Raw genomic sequence first — 12,255 nt, 5'->3', positions numbered from 1 at the left:
TAAATGCTTTAAAATTAATATGCATATAAATGCACATACCTTAAAGAATTCTTTCTTTTCAACTTGTTCATTGCCATCTGTATCCAACATTTTAAAGGCAATCCGAAATCCAGTCTGGGGTTCTGCAACAAATTGCGAAAGAACTGTATTGTAAATACACACACACACAGGGTTCCGCTAGTACTTAAATATTTAATGCAAAAGGAATATTGCCTATGGTTCAGTTCTCCATTGTTATGCATGTACATGATATTTCCCGTAAACCATATGTACCTCCTCCAATATAAGCAAGCTTTTTAAACACCTTTTTACTACCATTTCAAGGGAAAAATTAATGCCATGGCAAAGCAAGAAAATCCCAGCAGTGCCCAAGTACAGGGCTTAGATATTCTTAGATACTCTCTACAGATGTCTCCATAATCCCATGCCACTTCTGAAGTCTAGCACTGCCTTGTTTATTAGAGCTGCTTTTCAGGTGAGAAGACCAGAAAGTGCCTTGAGAAACCAATAACTATTCCCAAAACTGCATGAAAGAGCTAGTGTACTCCTCAGGTACTTCTTGCGTGCATTACCGTACACCAGTATTTGCACTCTTCCCTCGTCTTCCCCAGCAAACAGACTGGTCTTGTAATCACGGCCAGCTCTCCCAGCTCCTGCTCCCGCTGTGTTAGCCCCCAGTCTTTTTTTCCTTCCCTTCTCCTTCCTCCCTAAACAATGTCTTTAAATGTTGCTGAGATATAATAAACCACTCTTTCTGGCCTTTTTGGCCAAAAGCATGTTTTGTATGACTCCCATCAAGCTGATTTTTTCAGGAATTTTATACAATTTTACCCTGCATTTCCTTCGCCGAGTGGATGTTTCTTTTCAACACAAAAACGTAATGAGTTCTGAATCTTGCAGGCGCTATAAAAACGCAGTGTGTTTTGAGTTCCTTCCCACAATTTCCTGATCTTACTTTGCTTACAGGAGGTGGCCTTGTGCATTAGCAAGCCCACACAGGAGCAGCATGCCGCTGAAATGTAGTTACAGTTCACTGCAGTAGCAAGCACTTATCCCAGTAATTTCTGGAGCAGGTGAATTAATTCCACAACCCAGTCAAGTCAGGCATTAATATGAAAGCCACGGACTTATCGTCTCTAGAATATATTCATGTTTCTGAGAACAATGTTGGACTCACGAGGGCAGTGAAGCAGTATCTCTAAAAAACTCTAATGTCTTCAGAGCTTTTCTTTTGGAAATATATTCTTCCAGCCCCATCCTGTAAAGATTTAAGTCTTGCTTTTTTTTTTAGAGAATCTTTCTGCAAAGGGAACAAGTTAAAGGAATAGCCTGTTCCTTTTAAGTGATAACAATACGGTTAAAGAAAGTACTATTTTCACATTTTAGAAATAACTACATCCTCAGCAGCCACCTAACATTCTCTGTGGAGCAACCTTGTGATGCAGGGATATTTTATAAATACCACTGCAATCTGCATAGCAGAGCCCTTCCCCAGAAACTGGGTCGTAATAATCAAAACTGGCTTTCTTTCCATGGAAATGTGACACGCTACATTTGTGTTACTAGTACGAAAGCATGAAGAGCCTATACTATAACATAGTTAGAGAAAAAAAGTAATTGATGTATTTAACAGTAATTCATACCATCTGTGTTACAATTTTCACATAAGAGAGCTGTTACTGAAAATATAGGACCTAAAGCTTCTTATACTGTTCAGAGATGACATACTTATCTGATATGATGTAACCCCAAAGGTATGTGTTCGTAAAATAAGCACAGTTCAAAGACTACCTCAGATATATTTGTATTTAATTAGAATCAGGCAAAATTCCAAAATCCGAACAGGAAAGCTTCATCTTGGCTGTGAGTGCAGGTTAGACTTAGGTGCTTCCCCTCCAACTATTCCTACGTTGACCAAGCTGTCAGCTTGTGTGACTGGCTAATTGAAACGAAGCTTTGAGTAAAGGTGACAACTTCAGATCCTGGGCTTCTTCACCAGGCAGGGCTTTACCAGAAGCTCCATTAACCAATTGCTGGAAATTAAATTCAATAGAGCACTGGAAGAAAAAAGACAGCAATGACACAAGGCACCCTGAAAAGGGGATCACAGGGGGCAAAATAAAACCTTTGTCTGCCGCAAAATTACATTTTCAAGTTCAGTGCTGCTACAGACAGTGCTTTTGTATGACAGGCAGTATGGTCTGGTCAGCAGAGTCCTGGAACCGGGCCTCTGGAAGCCTGGTGACTCTTTTCCCGTTTCCCTATTGCTCTATTAGTGACTTAGAAGATGTCATTTAAATATTAATGGTTGCTTTAAGAAATTTCACATTAATTCTCACTAGTGGGAGAGAGACGTTGTGTAACTGGGGGCTGAGTGACATGGGATACTTGTTAGGCAAAGACAGAGGCACTAACACTTGTTGACATTTGCTTTCAAACTGATGGGTACGACAACCCTCTGTGTAACCAAAGCAGCAACATTAGCACTGCATTTTTATCCTGCATCAAAAGGTGCCTTTGTTTTTGCGGTTCAATACATTCCTATATAAATTCTGTGAAAAATAATGTTACTTGATTGTCTGGAGAAGTGGAACAATTTGCCCTGATACTGCTTCAAGTTTCTAATTGTTTCAGCCAATAAATCAGCATGAATTTACTTTCTGCTGCCATGGACTTTTAAAGAAATAGAATCTTTGGCATCTATTTCTGCAACTTTAAGGTATTCTTCTGAAGTGATGTGGTTGTGCTTATTTTTTAAAATCACCCCTCTTCTTTGAGTTGCAACAAATATTTTTAAATCAGCTTTCTAACTGGGCTAGACATATTATTTCTGATTTTAAAAAGCATTTGAACACATGGTATAACTCATGTTCAAGTTGCTTGCAGCACTGGACAGTCATTAATTTATATAAACTATGTAATATTGTGTACTAGTTGAAGTTCCTAGTAGGAACCAATGCAGTTCGGCTGAGAAATGACATAAGCTGTCAAAGGCCTACCAAAACTGTGCGAGAGGTGCGTACAGCCATTGCCTGTGAAGACTGGACTCTGGAGATCAATGCTACTTCTTCTTACTACACCGTGACAGAACGGATTTCTAGAGCAAGGAAAACTTGTCAATTTGTTTAAGCCCTTGCCATGGTCTTCGCAGACATGGAAGTGTTGAGGCTCAAGCATCGACAGTCCACTGGGTTAACAACTGCTTCCTTCTTTCCTTTCCCCATCCACTGATACCACGAGATCCAGTATGCTTGGTTCTGTCCCTTCCTTAAAATGTTATACCTGTGTAAGTCGGTCAAACAAGACTCCATGTGGACAATTACACGGACATGTATGTGGACTACTTTGCTACTATTCTATGGGTCTTGCTGCGTAACGCTCATTGCACACACCTTATCTCAAATCTTGGTATTTTCCAGCATCACCGATGCTTCATCACAACAGCACAGGGGGGTGGCAAGCATGGCACAGAATAAGTATGGGTGAGGAAACCCAGAAAATCCAAGATCACTTCCACACACAAACAAAAAATGCCTGTTTGCAGATAAAGCAACTACCAAACAAAAAAGGTTTTTAAAAAATTGTCTGATAGAGAAAAAAGGATGCAAAGGAGGGGGCAGAAATACAAGCAAAATACTTGGAGGAAATAAAGTCAAAAGGAACAAAGCAGGAAAAAAAAAAAAGGATTGAAAAGTCGAACAAAAAGACCCCGCAGAAGTCAGCTGTTTATGTGTATCAACCATTTCATATCTGAACACATGGATAATAGGCAACAACCTTTCAGACACCACTACATGAGCTATAATGTTAATGTCTCATTGTCCAAAATGACTAAAACTACTATCCAGAAGACAAATTATTTATCTTCCCCCACTTTCTTCTTCCCCTTATTATATAGTCCTGTAACCAATGCCTCCCCTCCCTCAAAGTCTCTTGAAAGACTTTACTGATCCCATGGTGCAAGGACTATCATGATTTTTGAAGTACCGCTATGGACCAATGATGACACTACGGAAGTAAGCTGCAATCTATTAAAGTTATATCCATTTATATTAATGCCTTATCATTCTTTATACAGTAGTTGTTTATGTTTTACTACAATGAGGAAATTTAAAAGTTAAAAAATATCAGAAAAAGTTCCTGGAAAGCTGTTAGTAGCTGAATATTTATACATATGTATTTTAAATATGTAATACTTACTCGTAAGGATTGTCAGCAAAAATAGGTACTCTGCATAGGATATCAACCCTGAAATAAAAGAGTTAAAAAATGACTTGCAAAAAAAACCCCAAGAAAATTTATAGCAAGACTTGAAAGATCAAATCTTATAAATACAAAAAATGTAGTTTAACATCATATTAAATAGGTTATTAAAGTAAGCCACATTATTATTTAATAAAGTTTTTACTTCTGTTTTTAGTGCTCTGAAGGTAAAATCCCCTATCCACAGACTCATCAACGTTCATGTCTAATCAAGAAAGTACAGTTTATTTGGTATTAATAAAAGGCCTGCACTAAATCTTTGGATTCTCGCTGAAAACATTCAACGTTTACATAAAAGGCAAATAAATTAAACGTGCTTTGTCGCATTTAGTACCTGGGAGGAGAACTACTCTAACGCTACCCTGAAGGATCAAAGTCCTCCATCCTTTGGCAGGCTCGCGAAGGCGGAGAATAGCTTCCCTCTAATTCTCAAGGGGAACATGGCAACACGCAAAGCTGCCAAGCTGCGAGATTGTGCTGATAGTACTGCTGGGCCGCGTGCCAACAGGAGGCTGCTTTTTTTTTTTTTTTTTAAAAATAGGAACATGTCCTTTCTACAAGGTGAAAGTATTTTCCCCCCTTTTGAAGGAAAATTCCAGTGTTTTCCTTTGAAACACCGCCTTAAGTGAAAAGCCTGAACAAACACAAAGATGTGATAGCGTCAAAATAGAGCGCACAAGCTAAAGATAGCGCGTGCATAACCAGGGTGGTTAAACAACAGAATCTGAACCATCTGCCCTGCCATAATGTTCGGAGAAAAAATGTAAAGGGCTTTTTTATAAATCACTTTTCAAAATAACTGAGCTACTTTTAACTCGTGAGCTAAACATTGTATAATGCTGAAGCTGCTTAAAATAATGAAGTTCAAACATGTCTATCTGTGCAAAGATAAACTATTTTTTATAATTTATATTTAGTTAATTGATAGATAAGGAATCCATTTAAGCTTCAGTGATAAACAATTAACTTCTGATAAATTACTATGCAGAGCCAACAGCATTTGTATTTGACCTCAGATAATGACTTAACAGTTTAAGTACTAGAGTTTAGCAATATTAAATTGCTGAATACAAGAGTCTGAAAATCCAAGAACAAGCCTTAGCTAAAGGCGGGTCTAATGCTGAGCCTGTTGCCAATTCATTCTGGTTCCATATCTCAGCTCTCCTCTCCATCAAAATAGGGCTGTTTGCCACGTGTAAATCAGCACAGTACTACAGTCATTAGAGTACACTGTGGAAACAAAAAATACTTTCATCTCAAAGATTTAGTTTTGCTTACAAGTTTTAGGGTTACTGCCATTGCAAGAATGTAAATTATTATTTGCATTGCTGTAAAACTTGGAATCATGTTCCTAGACAAAGTGTCCAGGATTTCTACAAATTCGAAACCAAACAAACAGAAAGAACTCCTACCCCATTATTTTAGCTTATGTGTCTTAGTATAAGACCAGAGAAAAAAATGGGTAGAAACAAGTAGGGGAGGAAAAGAAATCAAGCAAATAATGTGATAGGCAGTGATCAAGATTCCTGTTCCCTAATTTGGTTTTGTGTGTGACACAGCAAAATAATGCTTAAAGGAAGAATATAAAGGAAGACAAGGAGGCAACTTTTCAAGTGTATATAGAAAACGCCTCCCAGTCATGGACTGCAATGGTATCAGCACAAGGGTCCCTGCCTGAAAATTTAGCCACAAGCGATGAAGGAGAAGCGGGAGTCTGCCTCTTGGTTGTCTTGAGATGTGCTGCATAGGGATAGTTGAGGGAAGAGCGGGAAAGTGAAGACAAGCAGCTTATGCTAGATAAAACAGAACCAGAAGAGCCCAGTGTTGGGGTACAAAAGAAAAGATGACACACTCAGAGGAGTCATGTAAGAAAAAACATATTTATCAAAGCATTTGAAAGGATATTAACAACGCAGATTACGTCTGTTAAAGTCAGAGAAAAAAAAAAAGTTGTAATAATTGAGATACAAAATGCTGAGCACCTAGAGAGTTTTATCTATATGGGTTGACAGGAAACATTGTACCTTATAAAATTTTGCAGAAACAATCTGCAAAATTTATATGGAGATGGACGGATGTAAAGAAAAGACCAATTTAAAGACAGCACCTTGCTTATTGGCTTAAGGGAGAAGCATGAAGCTCTATTCACTCGAGTTGCAGAGGGCTGGAAAGAAGAGCTTTGCAAGAAATGGCAACGGCGAGACACAGACTGTTTTCATCATCATAAGCTGATTGAAAAGTCGCTATAGTGAAATAGGTAAGAAGGTAAATATAATAAAAATATGTACAAAAGTTTCTGGATTGTTCTTTAAAACCCATCTCAGTGCCTCAAAGCAAATCCACAGCCTGTCTGACACTTTCTGGCAGACTGATTATACTAAAATAATTTGAGATAAGATTTATTTTTAAATAAAAAATTCTTCTTTTAATTTCATTGTCCTTTTATTACCTGCAGTGAATGGCCAATTTACCTTATCCATAAAGTAAATTAAGTATTTGGGTAATTTTCTTTTTATTCTACAGTAATCATTACAAAGTTACTCAAATGAAAAGAAATTAAAAAAAAAACCCACAGAAAATTATATTCATGTCCAAGCAAAACTAAAAAGATAAAAGCTTCACATACTCTTGAATGACTCAGCATACTTGCAGCCACGTATTTGCAGTTAGCATTGGCAAAATACTGTCCTTTTCTAACACTAAATGAACCTTCCCCATCCCTCCCTGGAAATCTCAGCCCTCAAACAAATGCTGACAAGTACAATATTCTTGTTCCTGAATAAATCATAAGTATACCCACAAAATATGACATGAATTTTAAAACTGCCCACTAGAAGGCACAATTCCCTAGCGTTATGTTTTACCAATTGGGCAGATGACAGTTTTCCCTCTACTCGATATTTAAGGAACAATCTGAACACAGTTAAACTAATCTCAGCTAAACAGTGGAACAGGTGTAGATTCAGTTTTCTGGTACTTGTGAAAGTGATATTTAAGACATAAATATTTACATTTAAAAAATGTAATAATAATGCATCTCAAACCAAAAGCATCAAAGTCATTAAAGAGGCATCATGACCCAAAACTGTAAAAGCTCCATGTGTTGTGGAGACATATGGACGACTGCACTGAATGTTCCTGCATCACCTCAAACTCCTACCTGACCTTTGAATGACAGAGTGTACGGACCCACAGCCCTAAGCACGGGGAGATCAATGCCTTGTGCAGAATGCAAAAGATGTCAGGCTGAGCGTACCAACGAGCCCACTTTCTGCCCAGCAGTCAGCTGGTAGAGGTGCAATAAAAGGAGGCTGCGCTGATTTGCTGTTTTCACTTTCTCTTGGTGGACAGGCCGAGAGAGTTGGGTTTGTTCAGCCTGGAGAAGAGAAGACTCCAGGGAGACCTTATAGCAGCCTTCCAGGACCTAAAGGGGGCCTACAGGAAAGATGGGGAGGGACTCTTTATCAGGGAGTGTAGCAACAGGACAAGAGGTAACAGTTTTACTAACTGAAAGAGGGTAGATTTAGATTAGATATTAGGAAGAAATTCTTTCCTGTGAGGGTGGTGAGACATGGGAACAGGTTGCCCAGAGAAGTTGTGGCTGCCCCATCCCTGGAAGTGTTTAAGGCCAGGCTGGATGGGGCTTTGAGCAGCCTGGTCTGGTGGGAGGTGTCCCTACCCAGGGCAGGGGGTTGGAACTAGATCATCTTAAGGGTCCCTTCCAACCCAAACCGTTCTATGATTCTATGATTCACAGTTTTCCCAGGCAGAGTGCTTTGGGGATTTGCAGTGTCAGCCACTAGAAAAACAAAGGCTCTAAAAAAGCAGGGATGGAGAAAGAATATCCAAGAATTAAAGACTGGGAATCCTTTAAATGGAATCCTGGGAAAGCACATGATGATCAGTAATTTGAAAAGGCAGGGAATGACTATCCAATACAAAATCCAGCCTTCCCTTGGATAGGAAAAAATTGTTCAACTTGTTCAGAGATATTTCAGGGGCTGCTGGGGTATGCCGGGGCTTGCAGGAGCAAGGCACCAGCTGAAGACCCCTCCACATCTGCACAAGGACGCAAGAAACGAACCGCAGGCAGAATTGGCCATGAGGCCAAAGGGCTGCAGGCTGAGATCGAGGGCTGCTCTCTTGGCACAGGCTGCCAGCCATGCCCCTGGATCTGCGGTGCATGGGAAGAGCGTGGCTCACGCTTGCCATGGAACTGCAGCAGTGCAAAGGCAGCTTTATTTTCCAGAAACGTCCACAGGGTAAGGGATTCAGCCTGAAAAAGAAAGTTTGTGAATAGACTCTGTCGGCCTTTCTCATTAGTTTGGGGATGTCAGTCTTTGTTACTGGTGAAATGGTTAATTACTCATCTGTTTGGTTTCCTTGATCCTCCTGTTTGTTTTCTCCCTTCAATTAATTTATGCTAATGAGGTGTTTATTTGGTGTTCTTTAATTCCCTGTTGTTATACAAACAATATCCCAGCTCTCAGTTTTCTCTTTATGTAGCCTGATAGAAGGTGGAAATGCTGGGTGAAAAGAAACAAAGCACATCGGTGCTGTGAAGGGCCACCGAGCTCCTGAAGAGGGAGAAATAAGTTCAACTGCTCTTGGGAGTCGGGGATGCCACTTTACATAACTAGATACAAATTTTATTTTTCTTCTTAGTTTCCATGCATTTAAGCTATACAGTGAAACAGCAGCTTATTAACAAGAAGTCTTAAAAACCAGTCTGTGCTGAAGTCATCCCTTTAGCCCCTTTCTCTTCTCCAAGTAAGCTTTCTGATTTCTTTCATGTCTCCTCCTGCACCTCAGAAGGCTTTCAATTCCCAGCCCTGCCTCTTTTCTCTCTCTTGCATAACTGAGAGATTTGCCAAGGAGGCAGCTACTGGCTAGATGGGGATGGAGTCAAATCCGTGAAACCTTCTTTAAAAATACATTAAATTCCTAGCATATAATGTAAAGCAAGATGTATTTTTCAGAATCAAAAGCGCTCGTTACCTTTATCACCAAGGTCTCTAAAAAAGGTTGGTCCTGGTTTAGCTTTGGCAACACACAGCAGTGCAGCATCTACCTCCTTTGAAGACACAAACAAGAAAATATAAAGCCAGTTTTGAAAGAGACATCTATTCAGTTGAGTAACAGAAAGAATGCAAATTCTTTTGAAGAAGGAAAGGAACATTTTGCTTACCTTTTTTGTCAGTTTCTTGGCTGAGGCTTTACCTATAATAAAAAAAAATCATCATCGTTCAATAACAAACTGACTTTAAACTTTGATCAGGTTCTGTGGCATTTCTTCAGATTTTTATGGGAACATGCTAAGTAATATGAAACAGAATATTTTGCAACAGGCAGTTTGTTTCTAATTCCCACAACGATCAAGAAAAGACAACATTTAAAAATAATATAAGCAGTCTGTTCAAATGGTCTTGCAACTTAGATGAAACCACAGCCCACTTTGGTTATCTATGGCTGACTTACTCGTGTGATTTTGCATTCTGTGAGCTACAAACGTAGTACAGATTCCAAAACAAGATTACACAGTAAGAAACAACTGTAGTATTTACGAAGGGATTTGCATGCACACATAATAATCCTTCAAGTGCAGTTTGAGTATGCAAAAGCTAAGAAATACTAAAAAAGAATGAAAACGTTGATGTTTCTATTAAGCAGAAGTAAATAGAACAACTCTGCCTCCTGAAACACCATCAGATGAAACACCCTAAGCCTTTATGAGTAGGTTCAAGTCTATACGCTCGAATAGGAGAGCCACAGGCAGCAGCGGATGTTGTATTCCTGTATAAATCACCCATTTGAGGAGCTGTGATGTAGTGGCAGTGGAACGTTTCAGCTGGTTAGGCACGGCCTACGGAAATCCTGCCGTCATGGACTGGCAGGAGCTGTGCTCCATCCCTTCTCGGCCTATCTGCCCTATCACACCGGTCTGTCTCCTCAGCACTTCTCCTCACACGGTTTGTAAAACCGTGTGTCCTTCACTCTTACCACTCTCAGCCCATGGCTCCCTTCCTTCATCACCAGTTCCTCCGGATTCCAGCCAGCCATTCCCTCCTATTAATTCACGCTGTGTAAGCACAAGCCGAGCTGCCTGCATTGGCTGTGAGGATGGTGGCCCTGCGTGCAGCAGCCTGCTTTGCTCCATGCTCCAAGACTCCAAGGTTTATTTACTCTGCTGCTTCTCGGGCATCTTGCATCTGGAGGGTCACCAGTGCATCCCTGCTCTTTGGAAACGGACAGGATGGAGACAGCCTGGTGGGCAGCTGTCAACAAACTTCTACCAAGCATTTTCACAGGCCCATGATTTAGCCAGACAGAGATGCGTTCTTAGTAAAAGAGCGAATTTCCATAATGCTGGCAAAAGACATGGCCAGCTGCAGGGGGTCTCCACTGGCAGCTTTTGGCTTCAGATGAGGGAAGCTGCTGGAACATCTCAGCCAGCAATAGTTCATTTTTCAGCCCAGGCAAAGCAGTGCCCTGGCCTCTGCTCCCTCAACTGGCAGTAACGCTTTTGGTGATAAATTCCTCTCCCGCACCCTTCCCCCCAAATCAGCCTAAGGCAGACACCTGGCACATTACATTGCAACCCAAATGTTTAAGTTTGACAAAAGTTGTAAGCAACTAAAATTAGGGTTTTAATACTGGCGTGTTGAGTGACCCCAGCGACAGGTGTTGCCAGCACCACCTGTTACTGTGGATGAATACATTTTTGTGCAGTGCCTGTACATATATTTACACACACACACACACACATATACAAAGCTTCACCGATAGATACCTTCTAGCTCAGAGGAAATATGAAATCCTCTATTTTGCTTCATTTGAGATAAAAGAAGTCAGGCTAATAACAGTCTGGGAGAGCAAGTAAAAATCACTCAGCAAGGCTGAGTCCTGAGCAGTGCCATGTAACACCGCAGTTCAACACTGTTCACTTCTGCAGAGCATTTTAATGAATGGCTATTTAGCAAATTAAGTGATTCAGATCTCAGCTTTGAAATGTCACCTCCTCCGTACAGTGCATTTCAACATGGAATTAAACTAAATCTTTCGGCTCTGGGAGACCCACATGGCGAGATGCCTTACAAGAGGGAATGAGTCAGGCTGTAGGTCTGCGAAAAGCAGTATCTGAAAGAAAAAAGGGAAAACCACCCTGCAGTGATTTTCACTGCAAATGCTCTCCATAGTTGTCTGTTTTGAAGCCAGTCATGCACTTTTATTTCGTTACCAGCGGCCCCACTCATTCCTTTCTTCTGATGGCCCCAAGCGCATCACATCTGGGACAGCAACTGCCACCGCACTGGGCAGCAGTCTTTTGCCAGCATCCAGGAGGATGACGAAGGGAGACAAGCTGAACTCTGTCAGCTGGAACAGCAAAGCCATAAATAATTGATGCAAGGTAAGGAGAAAGCACTGGGAGCTGCAGCTCAGACACTAGTTGGCCAAGTTTGTGTTAAGTCTTTGTTTCTCTTCACATTGTTCTCTTCTTTGGTTAAGTCTGTGTTTCTCTTCACATTGTATTCAGCACAGTAACTCTGAAACACTTCAGCTACCCAGTTTTAGGGAACATATCCTCAACAAGAATTACCCTACCGTGATAAAAATTAAGAAAGGGAGGAAAGTCTGTTGTGAACATGCGGACACTCTTTTCACCAGCCCGCAGTCACAACTGCAACTACCTAGAGCTCATACAAACGTTTGCGGCAGCCATCAACATCTGCCCGTTTGCATTCAGTGATGGCCACCCTCCAGAGGACACTGAAGATGCTGACATGCCGACTGACCTGTTTCAGAGATGAAAAGACAGTAACAACAACGATACAGAGGTGCTCATGCTACCCTTGACTGGGGAATCTCGGCCCGGGCGAAAGGACTAGCAGAGGAGAGGAAGCCTTTGCTGCATGGCAGAGGAGGAGGAGGACAGTCACATCACCCCAGGATGTGGCGAGGGGCAGAATGAGGTGGGTGAGAGTCGGTCCTTAC

The 12,255-nt window shown here is 40.9% G+C and overlaps 1 protein-coding gene across 1 annotated transcript in view; it reads right to left on the bottom strand.

Moving 5' to 3' along the window:
* MICU2 (mitochondrial calcium uptake 2) overlaps positions 1-12,255 on the bottom strand; it is a 153,304-nt gene that overhangs the window by 33,396 nt on the left and 107,653 nt on the right. Inside the window, exons 3-6 of the mRNA XM_074569344.1 lie at positions 9,452-9,483; positions 9,262-9,337; positions 4,201-4,248; positions 40-122 (exon numbers count right to left, since the gene is read on the bottom strand). Of these exons, the coding sequence (XP_074425445.1) occupies positions 40-122; positions 4,201-4,248; positions 9,262-9,337; positions 9,452-9,483 (239 nt within the window). The remainder of the gene's footprint in view (positions 1-39; positions 123-4,200; positions 4,249-9,261; positions 9,338-9,451; positions 9,484-12,255) is intronic.

This window comes from Larus michahellis, chromosome 1 (genome assembly GCF_964199755.1).
Source record: "Larus michahellis chromosome 1, bLarMic1.1, whole genome shotgun sequence".
Classification (NCBI taxonomy): domain Eukaryota; kingdom Metazoa; phylum Chordata; class Aves; order Charadriiformes; family Laridae; genus Larus; species Larus michahellis.
Note: the sequence above shows the minus strand (reverse complement) of the source record. Positions and strands in the feature narration are given on the sequence as shown.